The sequence below is a fragment of the Gallus gallus genome, chromosome 5 (genome assembly GCF_016699485.2).
Source record: "Gallus gallus isolate bGalGal1 chromosome 5, bGalGal1.mat.broiler.GRCg7b, whole genome shotgun sequence".
Lineage (NCBI taxonomy): Eukaryota > Metazoa > Chordata > Aves > Galliformes > Phasianidae > Gallus > Gallus gallus.
This window is the reverse complement of record NC_052536.1, coordinates 49,931,710-49,944,666: the sequence shown is the minus strand read 5'-3', so window position 1 is coordinate 49,944,666 and position 12,957 is coordinate 49,931,710. Positions and strand designations below refer to the sequence as shown.

General features: G+C 43.6%; 1 protein-coding gene across 16 annotated transcripts in view; it reads right to left on the bottom strand.

Moving 5' to 3' along the window:
* The window catches only part of KLC1 (kinesin light chain 1), a 62,019-nt gene that overhangs the window by 35,127 nt on the left and 13,935 nt on the right, over positions 1-12,957 (bottom strand). For 6 of the 16 annotated variants that reach the window (XM_040701314.2, XM_040701316.2, XM_040701315.2 and 3 more), the window contains exon 1: positions 8,961-11,968. The exons of 1 other annotated variant lie outside the window; for it this stretch is intronic. In XM_040701314.2, the coding sequence (XP_040557248.2) occupies positions 8,961-9,196 (236 nt within the window). In that variant the 5' untranslated portion in view covers positions 9,197-11,968. Of the gene's footprint in view, positions 1-6,772; positions 7,432-8,960; positions 11,969-12,957 lie in introns of those variants that run through there. 9 more of the 16 variants (XM_015287843.4, XM_025151089.3, XM_025151087.3 and 6 more) reach the window with 2 other exon arrangements.

Genomic DNA, 12,957 nt, shown 5'->3' with positions numbered 1-12,957 from the left:
TCTCCCTTCAAAGTTTAGGGTGAAGAACCTTCCCCTTCCACCATTATGCTTTCGTTTAAGAAATGAAGCCCCAAAACACCAACTTAATTCTTCCAAAATCACCGCAGGAAGAGAGGCACAATGAAATAATTCAGACATTGTCCTTAATATTAAGGATAAACTAACTGTGCATCTGCGCATCATCAAACATTCCATCAAAACGGACCTCTACAAGGGCAGTCACCAGCTACCAGACAGCGCTTCGCACCTTACAAATTCAGTCTCACAGGGAGCTTAGCAAATGATGCAACCCTCCAGAAAAACAACCTTGTATCATTCTCCGTGCATCTTACACACTGTATCAGAGGGCTGACTCTGCTCTAAAGTGGTTAATCATGCCCTTGTTAAGTATTCCACAATCTGCAGCGCTTACTCAGAAGGTCTTGAAGTCTCCCGGGCCAGGAGGTACAGAGCGGTACAACAGGGCCCCAGCCCTGCGTTTGGCAAAGTCACCTTTTCATCCTGTGCTCTCACACCTTAGGGTCATACCACAGTTTGAGTTCCATTTCCAGTCATCTCTCACATTCATGATTTATCTTTATGATTGCTAAAGCACTTAGTGCTCCTTCAAGACTTTAACCTTGTATTTCAAACCATTGTATTTGGATAAAACCGATTTGATCCCTGTACCAAGGATGGCAGAACAGTCGCTTCCTAAAACAACTGTGCCATTCAAAACAAACTATCACGCATTTTCTAGCATTGCTCCAAGTGCAGCCACACTAGCAGAGAGAGGAGTGACAAGGAAAAATAAAAATACAGAAGGAAGAAAGAAACAAACTCACCCAGCATATTTCCAGGCCATTTGTTAGCACAACAACTGGGTGGGGAATTAAGAAACAGATTCAATGGGTGTACAAATGACACGCAGGCAGTGTAATTCAAACCTCCCTGACTGCTGCTTTCACAAATATGCTGTGCATCTTTACTCTCTACCTGCATGCTGCCCAGACTCAGAACTCCTATTAAGTTCTAAGTCTTAGTCTAAGAGCAAAATTGCTCTAAAAGCAACATACAGCATATAATTTTAACTAAAAAGTACTGTAAGAGAAATTGCTACTGAGCAAGAAAGATTTACCTCTTTCCTAAGCAACGGAAAGGAGATGTAATCAAGTAGAATGGCTTAGGCTAGAAGAGACCTCAAAGCCCACCCAGCCTCCACCCCCTGCCATGGGCTGGCTGCCTCACATCAGCTCAGGCTGCCCAGGGCCCCATCCAGCCCGGCCTTGGGCACCTCCAGAGATGGAGCATCACAGTAACAGCAATACTGGGATGTAGAGACAAAGTCACCCATGGTGCCTCTTGCCTCTCCAGAAGATGGCCGATAGATAAAAATTCTGAAAACTGAGGCCATCTGGCTAATACAGCTATCAATACCATAACAAAACCTTATTTGTCTTCTCTAGGTGATGTCTTAAGTCACCGGGAACACCCATCAAGGACAGGAGGTCTGTGTTCCAAACACTCTGAGAGAAGAATACAACCGAGCAGCTGCACCACATCCTCTCTGTTAAATGTGATTCTGCCTTACAGTGACACAGTGACCACGTTTTCATACACCAAGGCATACCTCAAAATTAACACTTCTTCCTGAGGAGTCATTCTACTGAGACCTCTGGGTCACTGTCCCATGTTGGCATACTGACAAACACCATCACAGCTCCTCCACCACTACGTATTACAGTACAGCAATACATCTACAGAAATCATAAACAGTAGTGCATTCTTAGATCTCCCATCCATTACTGGCTTATATGAGAAAGACTTCAGAGAGAGAAATGGCTGTCAGGTATCTGGTCTAGACCATGGACATTCACTCACTGAGGCTATGGCTGGAGACAAAAGGCTGGCAGTGCTCCACACACAGCCAGACATCTCATTCACATCCTCCTACTACACCAACACAAGCACGCCTGTCCACAACAAACAAAAGACCTGCTCCTTTCACTGCATTATCTTTCAGACAAAGGTGAGGGAACAAAAATAACAGGTTCAGGGCACAAACCCAGCCAAAATGTATCTATTTCCCTATGTTGCCATACAGAGACCCACCTTAACAGGAGTATACAAAACAAGAGGCAGGAGTGTGGTTCTACAAAAACCAGCCCTGAGACTCAAAAAACTCTCAGCTATATCCTTAGACACTTATGTATGGCTTTTCTGTCAGCAGAATAAGTTTATGAAGCTGCAGCCTCCCCACCTCCTGCTGCAACCTCTCCCCACCACCTGTGCTAATTCACCTACACACTGCACTGACCAGTGAGGAAGAAATAATGCTCCTTCTCCCTCAAAACACTTGGGGGACACATCTAATTTAACCACATGAACAAATGACACGTTGAAGCCAACAGAGATGAGTGATGGAGGAGTAACAGCTGCCTCTCTGAAATGGAAGCTGCACAAGCCGGAGGATACAGCTGTGGCTTTCCTACACGATGCAGCCTGACACTGATAAAGGAACATCCACAGAAACACTCCATCTTAAGCACAACATGCTATGCAGGAAAGAAAAAAAAAGGGGGCTATGTCCTGCCCTCCCCTCCCCCCCATCACAGAACACACCTCCTTCTCCCATCAGTCCATAAACCCGCATGGCATGCTTTGCAAATCATTCAGCTACCGTCAGCTGGAAAGGAGCAAACTCAGGATGCACTGCAGGAGCGCGGTTACTGCGGTCCCCTGGAGCTTAAAGCCACCTCCCTCCTCTGGGGGGAATGGCACACACACGTACCAGCACACTGTGAGTGCCCTTCATATTTTGTTAGTATTTACCTACTTGTGCTGTTTCTAGACAAAGCTCAGTATTAGAACTCTACGAACATTAGCAGTAATGTACTGCTGAGAGGGATGGCAGCACAGGATACAAAAAATGGTTTATCAGTTTATATGTATACAAAATAGAGCGTATGTATACAAAATACCCAGAACTATGATATACTGATATACAGCCTGTTATCTGATCATTCTGACATGCTAAGTATTGTCATTTAAATGGACTGATTTTTAGATACAACTTTGATTCCTGGGATATATACAAAATATACTGTAAGAAAAGCAGATATTAATTGTCAGAAAATAATATATGTCAGAAAAAACCATCTGACACTTCTTGACCTTCTAAATGTTAATTAATGCATCATTAACTTTTTAAATGGTTTTCTGGGGTGCGTGCAAATAAATACAGGGTTATGTTCACAGAGCCATTAGGCTGTAGTGAGCCACCACCCCACCCTACCCATCTATAAGGAAGCTGTACAACTGACCAGACTGGTTACATCCTTCACTCTATTCACTTTGGAATACAATAAAGTCAGCTATGGTTCTGATGTAAGCACAGAAGCACCATCTTAAAATGATTAATGGGTTTTATGGCAGATATTTGCAAAGAATCAAAATAGGAAACTGCTCAGTTTTAAGGTAACCTGACAAAGATAGTTTAGTATTTTTTTTTTTTAGGGTAATTAAGACATGATAATGAGAAACCATGCAAAAAAATCTGTGTTTAAGTAGAAAACATGGGGGAAGCACACTTGGAATAGAAGGCTTCCTAATTTAGAGGGAGAAAAGAAAACAGGAAGGAAAAAAAGAGCAATAATAATTATGTGAAAAAACAATTTCAATTTAATTCCACCTGCAGGTCAAAGCAGCTTTCAGGGCAAAGATTGCTTCTGAGGGCACTGAAAAGAGCTGAACAGCAGAACCCAAGGGAGATAAGCTGGATTCAGAGAATCAAACCATGATTAAATCAACAGACAGATACTATTACTTGCATCTGTCTTCTTAGCTGACTCAATCTGCAGAAACTATCAAGTATCAGAGATCAGATATGCTAATTTCATTTTGTATAAAGAAAATAAGCACTAACTGTGCTTCGGTGTTTGTCCTTTGAATACCAGTTCTTTGTTCATGCACCCAAATACATTTTAGGTACTCATGCCTGCCTATCTGCCACGGCCTGTCACTACACATTATATTAACTGTCTGGTACAAAAAACATTTTCCAAAACAAGTACAGAATTATCTGTCAAAGCACCTCAAACACAACCCTGTGGAAATGATTCCTACATCACTGAGTGGACCTGTAATTCTGGCTCTTGCCCTCTAACAAAGTGCCCGGTTCAAACCCCCGAAGTCAAAGCAACAAACGCACCTCAGCAAACCTAAGGCAGCACGAGCGCATGCTTCCTGCTCTGCCATTGATTGATTGCGGTGACTGGTAAGTATTTTTTCAAAGGAACCACACTTATTTCCACAGCCTGCTATTAGACAGGGAAACGTTCCGCTAAAGAAATGACCGGGAGAGCCTCACTACCTCAAGCTGAGCATGACTCAGGATATAACTGGCTCTATTCTGAGGTCAAAAAGCTTCTTTTTAAAATAAGCAGTTTGCCTTCCACTGGTACTCGGTTACCAGGGTATACATTAGACATTACATGCCCAATGATTTTGTTTTAAGGACAACAACAGTTAACATCTAAAAGAAATGGGTTTTTTTCCTAAACTTTGGTCAAGGTAAACACTGTGTTTTCATAAAAAAATGAAAAAATACTTTCAAAATATAAAATATTATGCAGATTGTGCTACGAGAAACGCTTGCAACTGCCCACTATTGCAATGATGATGGAATTGGTCAGATCCCACCTTTATGACCGATGTGTCACGCTGAACAATACCTTCGGGCACATGGACAGCAAAAGGTTTCTTTAAATAAACCTGGTATGCTGCCTTCATCTTTGTTTGCTACCACACTGTTCAACATTAAATACAAAAACACATTTTGCTTCTTTACGAATGTACCCACATTCATTTTTTACCCCCTTTCTGAAAACAGTACTTTAAAAGTTATTTGTATACTTAATTGAGTTTTAAAATAACCATGAGCTAAGCATCTGGAAAGAAGCTGCTAATACCAGAATAAACCCACTTACACGTCTTCCAGAGATACCGAGCAGAGTAAGAGATGAAAGAGTAACTGCACAAGCCCACATGTCTCAAGAGAAACAGAAGCTGCATTACGCGGACTCAGCACAGAGCACGAGGGTTCAGCATTTCCCCAAGCTCCTAATTAAGAGACATAGGTAGGTATGTCTGTATGCACATGTACATACACATCTCTGTGTTTAAACGTACATAGCCTATGGGTAGCACACAGGTGAGGGTTTTCTGACCTCATTATGGTAAATTCTTCATAAACAGAGCAAGCAGCAATTGCTTTTATACCCCTTATGCATCCCTCAAGCAGCACTTTGATTACTGTATGTCAAAGCATTTAGTAGACTCCCACAAATTCCATTCACAATTCTATGTACTATTCTTCTTCCGTTGAGCAAAGGCTTTTTAAAATTAGTTTCCACTAATAAGGCATTGTTGGTACATCCCAATAACGCAATGAGCAGCAAACGGAGCAATTTTACAAGACATCTGGGGAATAACATTATTTTCTTTTAAAATTACTTACAATAGTGTGTTTTCCTTGATTAGAAAATGAATGGAGCCCAGACTTACACTGCTGTTAGAATTTCTCATTATTGGAAGCGTCCACTTCCATCACCACCCATCAGAAACAGAAAGGCTGCCAAACTTTAACTGCAACACGATGCAGAAGTGACACTGCATTGTTGTGTGACTTCACTAACTGACCATTTCAGCTCTCTGCACTTTGCTGCCTGCTTCTGCATTAAGTGCTTACCTAATTGGAACTGGACTTTTCTACGTCTGTGAAAATGTCACAAAAAGGTTATCTTAAACCACGTGTCCACAAAGAAAATTCAATAATCACGGCAATACCTTACAAAATACAGGGCCTTCTGCTCAGAATCAGCACAGAGATTGGTTTTCTCTCTGCTTCCAGTAAATGCTGAATGTGTTTCTTTCAATTGTCTCTATAATCCTAGGGTTATAATATCCTCTATCATGTTTCGCTGAAGCTTTGGAATTCATAATCAATTGAAATAAAGCCATTTTCCAGAGCACTTTGAAATCAATCCTGCATTCAGAAAGGTTTTGATTTTTATTTTTATTTTTTGTAAATTAAAAACCTGTGTAAATCTCGAAGGTTCCTTTCCAGCTTTCCAATGCACACCCTTTGGGCACGTTTCCTATTTCAGAGAAGTGCAAACACAAAAGGGGAAGTGAAACAGACAATTACTTCCCAGAATAATTGTTACCAAGCCTTTTGCCATTTGCAACACAAAAATAACACTTTAAAAATCCTCGTTCAAGGCATTTTTATGTAGGACTACAAAAAAAAACCCTTCTATTACGAGTGACATTTGCTCAGTGTTCTGTTGTTTAAAGAGGAGCATAAGAACAAACTTTCACTTTTTTTTTTTTCCCCAGCTCCTTTTGCTTTCTGATTCTGTACTCGAATGCTACTGTTACAGTATATCAGATACGACAAAGGAAATTTTAATGGGGAAAAAAACAAAGCGCAGAAGAACCTGATGGATGGAGCAGCCTCCCAGCAGGCGGCCAGCAGTGTCCATCTGGGTGGTGCTGCCCCGGCCATCACAACGGGCTTCTCTCCGCTCAGCACACAGCACACAGGGAGGAGGCACGGTGCCCCCGTCTGTGCTTACGCACAAGTGCTGTGCAGCTGTACCAACCTGACACCACCGTGCTACCTAAAACAGCGGAAAGAAGGAGAAAGCACCTTCCTAATTCACCTCTGCCCAAAAGACAGCACCAACGAGGTCAGTCAGGCATCAGCGTTATTTCGCCCCTAACGATTTACCTCATTTCAGACAAGGATGCCGAAGGACCTTCTCGGAGCACTGCACGGTGACCCGCACCGCACCGCTCGGTCACGATGCGCGCAGCCCGAGCAGCGCCGTCCCCGCCTTCCTTCCTTCCACCATTTCACACCGCCCCGCCGCGCCGTGCAGCGGCCCCACGCAGCGCCCTCGCTCAGCCCCGGCCCGGCCCGGTCTCCCCTGGGCGGCGCCGGCCGCGCCGCAGCCCCGCGGGGGGACAAAGCGCGCGGCGCTGCGGGGACGCCTGAGCGCGGTGGCGGAGCTGTCAGCGGGGCGCAGCCTCCTGGCGCAGCCTTTTGTTGTCTGAGAAACGGGAGGGAGGAGAAAGGCGACTGTGGAAGAGGAAAGCCCCGACCCGCCCGCAGTCCCCCGCTCACCGCTCGGTGCTGCAGGCTCGGATGTGCGCAGCGCTCGCTGAGGCGGCGGGGGCCGCGCAGCCCGGAGAGAGGAGGCGGCCGGAGGAGGATGTCAGCGATGGGCGGGCGGAAGGAAAAGGATTTTTGGGGGAGGAAGAGAGCGGACACCGCTGTGCCCTCGGTGCTTCCCGTGAGGAGCTGACGGGCCCGACCCGGCCCCTGAGGAGCGGGCGCTGACAGCTGCAGGCAGCCGCCGCCCCGGCCGCTACCGCCGCGCCCCGCCCAGCCCCGCCCGGCGCTCCGCCCGCCCCGCCCCGCCGAACATGGCGGCCGCCCTCCCTCTCCCAGGAGCCCCCGCGCGCCCTCCTTTCCCGCCGCTCCCCCCGCCCGTGTGATGTCATGGCTCCCGGTGCGAGGCGGGCGCCCTCCTTCCCGCCCGCTGCTTCCCCTCAGCGCCGCCGTCATGGCCGCCTGCGGCCGGTCCGGAGGGGAAGGATGTGAGGAAGGGCCCCACGCTGGCGGCCATGGGGCTAATTGGAGAGAGGGGCTTAGGCTAAAGCTGGAGCGCAAACACTGCGGTGAAGGCTGGGTGCCGCTCTGTGCTGTTAGTACTTGTCAGCATCCGTGTTTTCATGCACATTGGGCCGCTGTCTGACAGGTGTATGCATAACATGGAAGAGTTTCGTGGGAACTCAGCGATGTTGCTGCAAGAACCATGTCTTTCCAGCTTCTAATTTTGCTCTTCATAAAGTAGAATGATCACTGTTTTCTCTGTGTTTCACTGAGTACATATCAATCACCAAAACGAAGAAAGGTGGAAGAAACAGGAGTTCTGAGATGAAAAATACAGTTAAATATGACAGTGCACTGCCATGTACGTTGGGAGTCATCAGGGAACGGCGACAGCCTAACTTTGTAACAGTGTTATTAATGTCTAGACAATATTATGGTGCATTATCATCTGAATGCCGTGCAACTCCTGCAGCACGTATAGATATGAATCATAAGCTTATGGAAATATGGAGATGTAGTGATGAATCAGAATGTGCAGCCTCACCTACATGGTGGATTCTGAAATACACAAGGAAAGCTATGCTAACATCTGTTTGTCCTCAAAGAAAACATCAAACAGTTGTACAGAATGGCAGGGGTGAGAAGACAGGACTTCCTAAAGATGGAAGAAGGAATGACAACTCATGCTGTAGTCAGAGGAGCCCAGCAGAACAAAGTGAGGGAAAAATGGTAGGCTGCAGAATGCACGAGCAGAGAGTCCCTGTGGGGTTTGAAAAGCTGAGGGCACTGCCATATGGACAGGGAAGTCTGGGCAGTGGCCTGGCCAACTATGTATAATGATGGGAAGTAAGTTCTGAAAGTAATATGAAAGGGGAAAAAATGGAAAAGCATTCCTTTATACATGTTTTTAAAACAGAGTTATGTCAATTGGTCCACAAGTGCAGAGAATTTTCATGAATATGCAAGAGATTTAATTAAAAATAGAACATGCCCTAATTACATGATTATGCAAGAGAACTGATTCAAAGGAACCCCTCCTGTCTTTTGAATAAACAATATTCATTGCTTTCTTCCTATCACACATTTGCTTTCAAAGATTTCCTGCAATTAGCTGCTTACCCCAGGGAAATGAGTATCTCTTGCATAAAGCACCTACTCCAGCTTTGACCCTGATTCATAATATGCTGCCTAATGATGTATATGCGTGCTTGCAATTTCCCACATAGGCAGCACACACTATAAGCTGTGTCGTGCAGCAAGGCTGCTTATCGCAGTGGAACTAATGTGCAGTATTGCTTACCTCTGGTTATGGCTCACAGTGGAGGAGTCGACACAAGAGACTCGGTGACATGCTTCTTCCTCAAGCTTCTGCCTGACCCAAAATATCATCAGTTCTCCCCAGCTGGATCTTGTTTTTCTTGCTCCTTCTCCGTAAGCTACTTGCATTCTTCCAGCAGAAAAGCTGTTTGCTGCCCAATTTCCATCTTGTCCCACGGAACTAGTTACGCTGTTTTTAGGATGAAGTGACCTAGACATACTGTCTCTAAAATATTCTTTGTTCAACAAGGTCACTGTGGTTTTCTGCAGTCATCCGAGTGGATATTAAAGTAAAATCCCCAAATACGTTATTTATAATGCTGAATTCTTTATGCTCAATATACCCATTCCCCTCCTCTCCCATAAAAGAGTTTGGAATTTGCATTGGGAGAGGGCAAATCAAACAGTTCAGTCTATGCAGCAGAAAAAGCTCTTATATTTTGAGGTGCAAGTGTGAGAAATACATACAGCAAATCAAGATTCAATTTGACTGCATCCACAATTAGAGCAAGCCTCTGCAAGGAAGTTCAGGTTCACTTCATTTATGAAGTGTAGCTCACTTTATTTTACCGCTGTTGTTATATCCTCTTGCCTTAGAAGATCTTTCTGCCAAAGGAGACAAGTTTTTTTAAGCCTAAACTTACAGTCTATAAAATGTATGACTTCATTCCATAAATATGGGGTAGCATAAAGCAGTTGCTGCTAAAGTGCTGTATAAAAGCATCCCGGTAATAATAAATGTTGAAAGGCCAGATTCAGCATCCTGTCTGACTTTTCATCATTATCACTTGACAGTTGCATATGTTTTTAGTTTATATTTCCTACAATAATGTCCTTTATGAAGAACAGGAAACATAAAAATCAGGGCTTAAGACCAAAAGTGTCAAGTACTCAGTAGCAGACAGCATTAGCTTAGCTCTTTTGTACAGATTTGCAAATTACTGCATGCAGAGCTACCTTGTTAGCATGGAGTTCGGGCACTCGGGAGTCAAAGGACTGTATTTTGTTCGACATGACTCATTGTCATGGTCAAGATGCCTGAATGTGCCATAGGAAACCCACTGTTGGGCATGGCATTAAAGTACTAAGTAAAATAAACACTGATCACAATCCTGCTTCCAAAGTCAATAAGCTTAATTTACATGGAAGTGAATTCTCCTTTTTCAGTCACAAGGATTTCTGGAAAGCTGTAACAAATGAAAGCCAGCATGTTTCTCCCTGCCATTCTCTATCCACAGTGAAATAACAAGAAAATAAAGCATGCAGTGTAATCCAGCTCTAACAGGCCATTTCAGTAGTTAATTTCTTTTAGGTTTTTTTAAAGGGAGCAGGATGCTTGCTGTGGACATTAACATTTTACTGCCCAGAATTCTTTTCATGTCATCGCTATTACAGAATAGTGCTATTGTTAAAATCCAAAAGATACTGAAGGTTTAAGAAGACCATTCCGTTAGCTTCAAAACATTTTTTTTTAAAGAAAACAAAACAAAACAAATAGCATGCAAGAACCTCAGCTAACACAGTTAATCAGATGAAAGATAGAAACTGATACACAATTTTCCTGCCAATGATGCGACCATAAAGAAAAATATTGAACAATTTCAGCAACGCATCTATATTTATATATTCCAATTTCCACTGTGATCTTCAAAGTAATAAATGATCAAGGAGTTAAGAATCCTACCCTTTGACAAACTACAGTGCTCTATGCTGTATGAATCAGTACATCCCAAGATCGTACTTTCAAGCATCTGAATTCCCAGCAGGTTAAGGGTTGGCAGTGGAGAGTTTTTGATGTTAATTAGACTTGAACCTTCATTCATTGCATGCAAGTGGGTTCCAACCTCTACAAGGGACTGCACTGGCCTGTACATATACCTCCACTCAACCAGCAATTACTGTCTTCTAAGGGAGACATTCTTCTTTCCAGCCAACATTAAGCAGAGGGACAGACTGGGACATAAACTTTTCTCAGTACCAGTAAACCAGTGCTTCTTCACAAGGATAAGGAAGGAAGGAAGGAAGAAAACAATTGGGTATCTTGCCCCTTGTCCCTGAGAACCTCGTGCCAGTGTTGTCTCAAGGGTAATTTATACGCTTAGATACTGTGCCAAATTGAGTTGTTTTTCTGTCTGTTTTCCCTTGCTAGCGATTAGCCCCTTTTCTCTAATTGTTTGCATTTCTATGTCCTCAAATGTAACACCTCCCTTTTGCACTTATTTAAACCATTGTAGAGAAAGGATGTTTCTCCCTGGGTAAACCTCTCTGATAGTCCTCCCACCACTCACCTGTGTAGAAGATTTGGCATTCCTTTCCTCCCTCCTGACCATCAATTTGCTTGGCTAAACAAACTGAACCCTTGTAAGATTCTACATCTCCCTGATTATCCTAGCTGCCCTTCTCTGCTACTATTTGCTCCATCTCTCTTGAGCATAATGTGCTACAATTTTGTGCCATGATCACTATTGAAAGTGATGGCTCCTAAGTCTGATTTACTAATAATCTCCCTTTCACTTGATGTATTCCTTTTCTGCACACACTGTAGTAATTGCCAAACCCTTATCCACCCTTTAATTCTTCTTTTAAATGCTTTTCTCTCCTCCTTAACTAATTCTGCATATAGAATTACACAAAATGCATTTGGCATCCAGGCAAAGTTGATTGCAATTTCTTTTTTTTTCTTTTTTTTTTTTTTCTTTTAATAGAAGCCCATTTTACATCTTTGCTTTGGTTAAGGGGCTATTCAAACCAAAGGCATACTGAGTTGCACTGGACCAAGAAATTTATGGTAATACAGTTTGCCCCAAGGGAAGGGGAAATGGAAATGTCTCTGCTGTGTGACATCTATTTCTGTAGCTTCTGGGCCAATGACCCATTATGTCTCTGCAGAAAATGGCTTCTGTGAATTTGCCTTTGGCTAGATGGATGGTACACAGTATATAGGGCTGAGAAGGGCACAGCCACTCTAGAAATCAATAGGAAACAGAACAGCCTGTGCTAAGCATTTCATTCCTCATCCTTTCTCTCCTGGGAAATAGAGCAGGTGCAGGAAGAGAAATGGTGATATTATTCCTAGTAGTTTCAATGTGAACACACTCCTTGCAGCCTTCCTCTTACAGTGTGTGCTGCGAGGAGTTTTTGCTTCAGTTTCAGAAGTTGTAATTCTTTTTTTTTTTTTTTTTTTAATCTGCTTTAATGTAACCATTTCTTTTCACATCATAGAGAAAACCATTGAAATGTATTAAGGTCAAAGACATGCCATAGACACACTCTTCACTTTTGTATGTTCACAATGATATAGAAAAACACCACTGTTGTCAAGTCTTAGACTTAAAATGCTGGGCTAAGTTACTCCCACACGATGGAGCACCTGTTTCTTTCTCTACAGACTTGTCTATCACAACTACCTGAGAGCAAATATTCTTGAAAAACTCACATCTGGGCAATCTCCAGAAAGCTTAGAGAATTTGGTACCCCAGAGGAGAAGGGGTAGAGGGAGAATGGTTTCAAATCCCTTTTTGTGCCTTCTTCCCAGCTCCCTGCTTGATTCAGACAACCTCAAGGCTTCCACACACCACAGTTCACCCCAGGACCTCCACAGGGTCCATCTCTGACCCAGCCCACCCATACTTTGACGCTCATTACATTAGGACACTAGAAACCAGCCTTGTAGCTGTTTATTTCTTCTTTTGAAGAGAGGGATTCCTCATACATCTGTGTGTTGGTGTTTAAGAGGCCAATAATAGAGCACTAGCCAAGGGATGCTATTCATTGACAAACATCAAGTCTGGCAAACACTGCTGCATCAGATCCATCAGATCATGTTCTGAGGGTCCTTCTTGTGCCTAAATGGCTAGATGCAACTGAGATGAGTAGCAATCTATGCAGAAACTGGATAAGGAAAAGGCGGTTATGTCATGAGCATGCCAGTCATCAGAGATACTCTGAGGCTACGCTTTTGCTTCAGAGAAGAAATAATT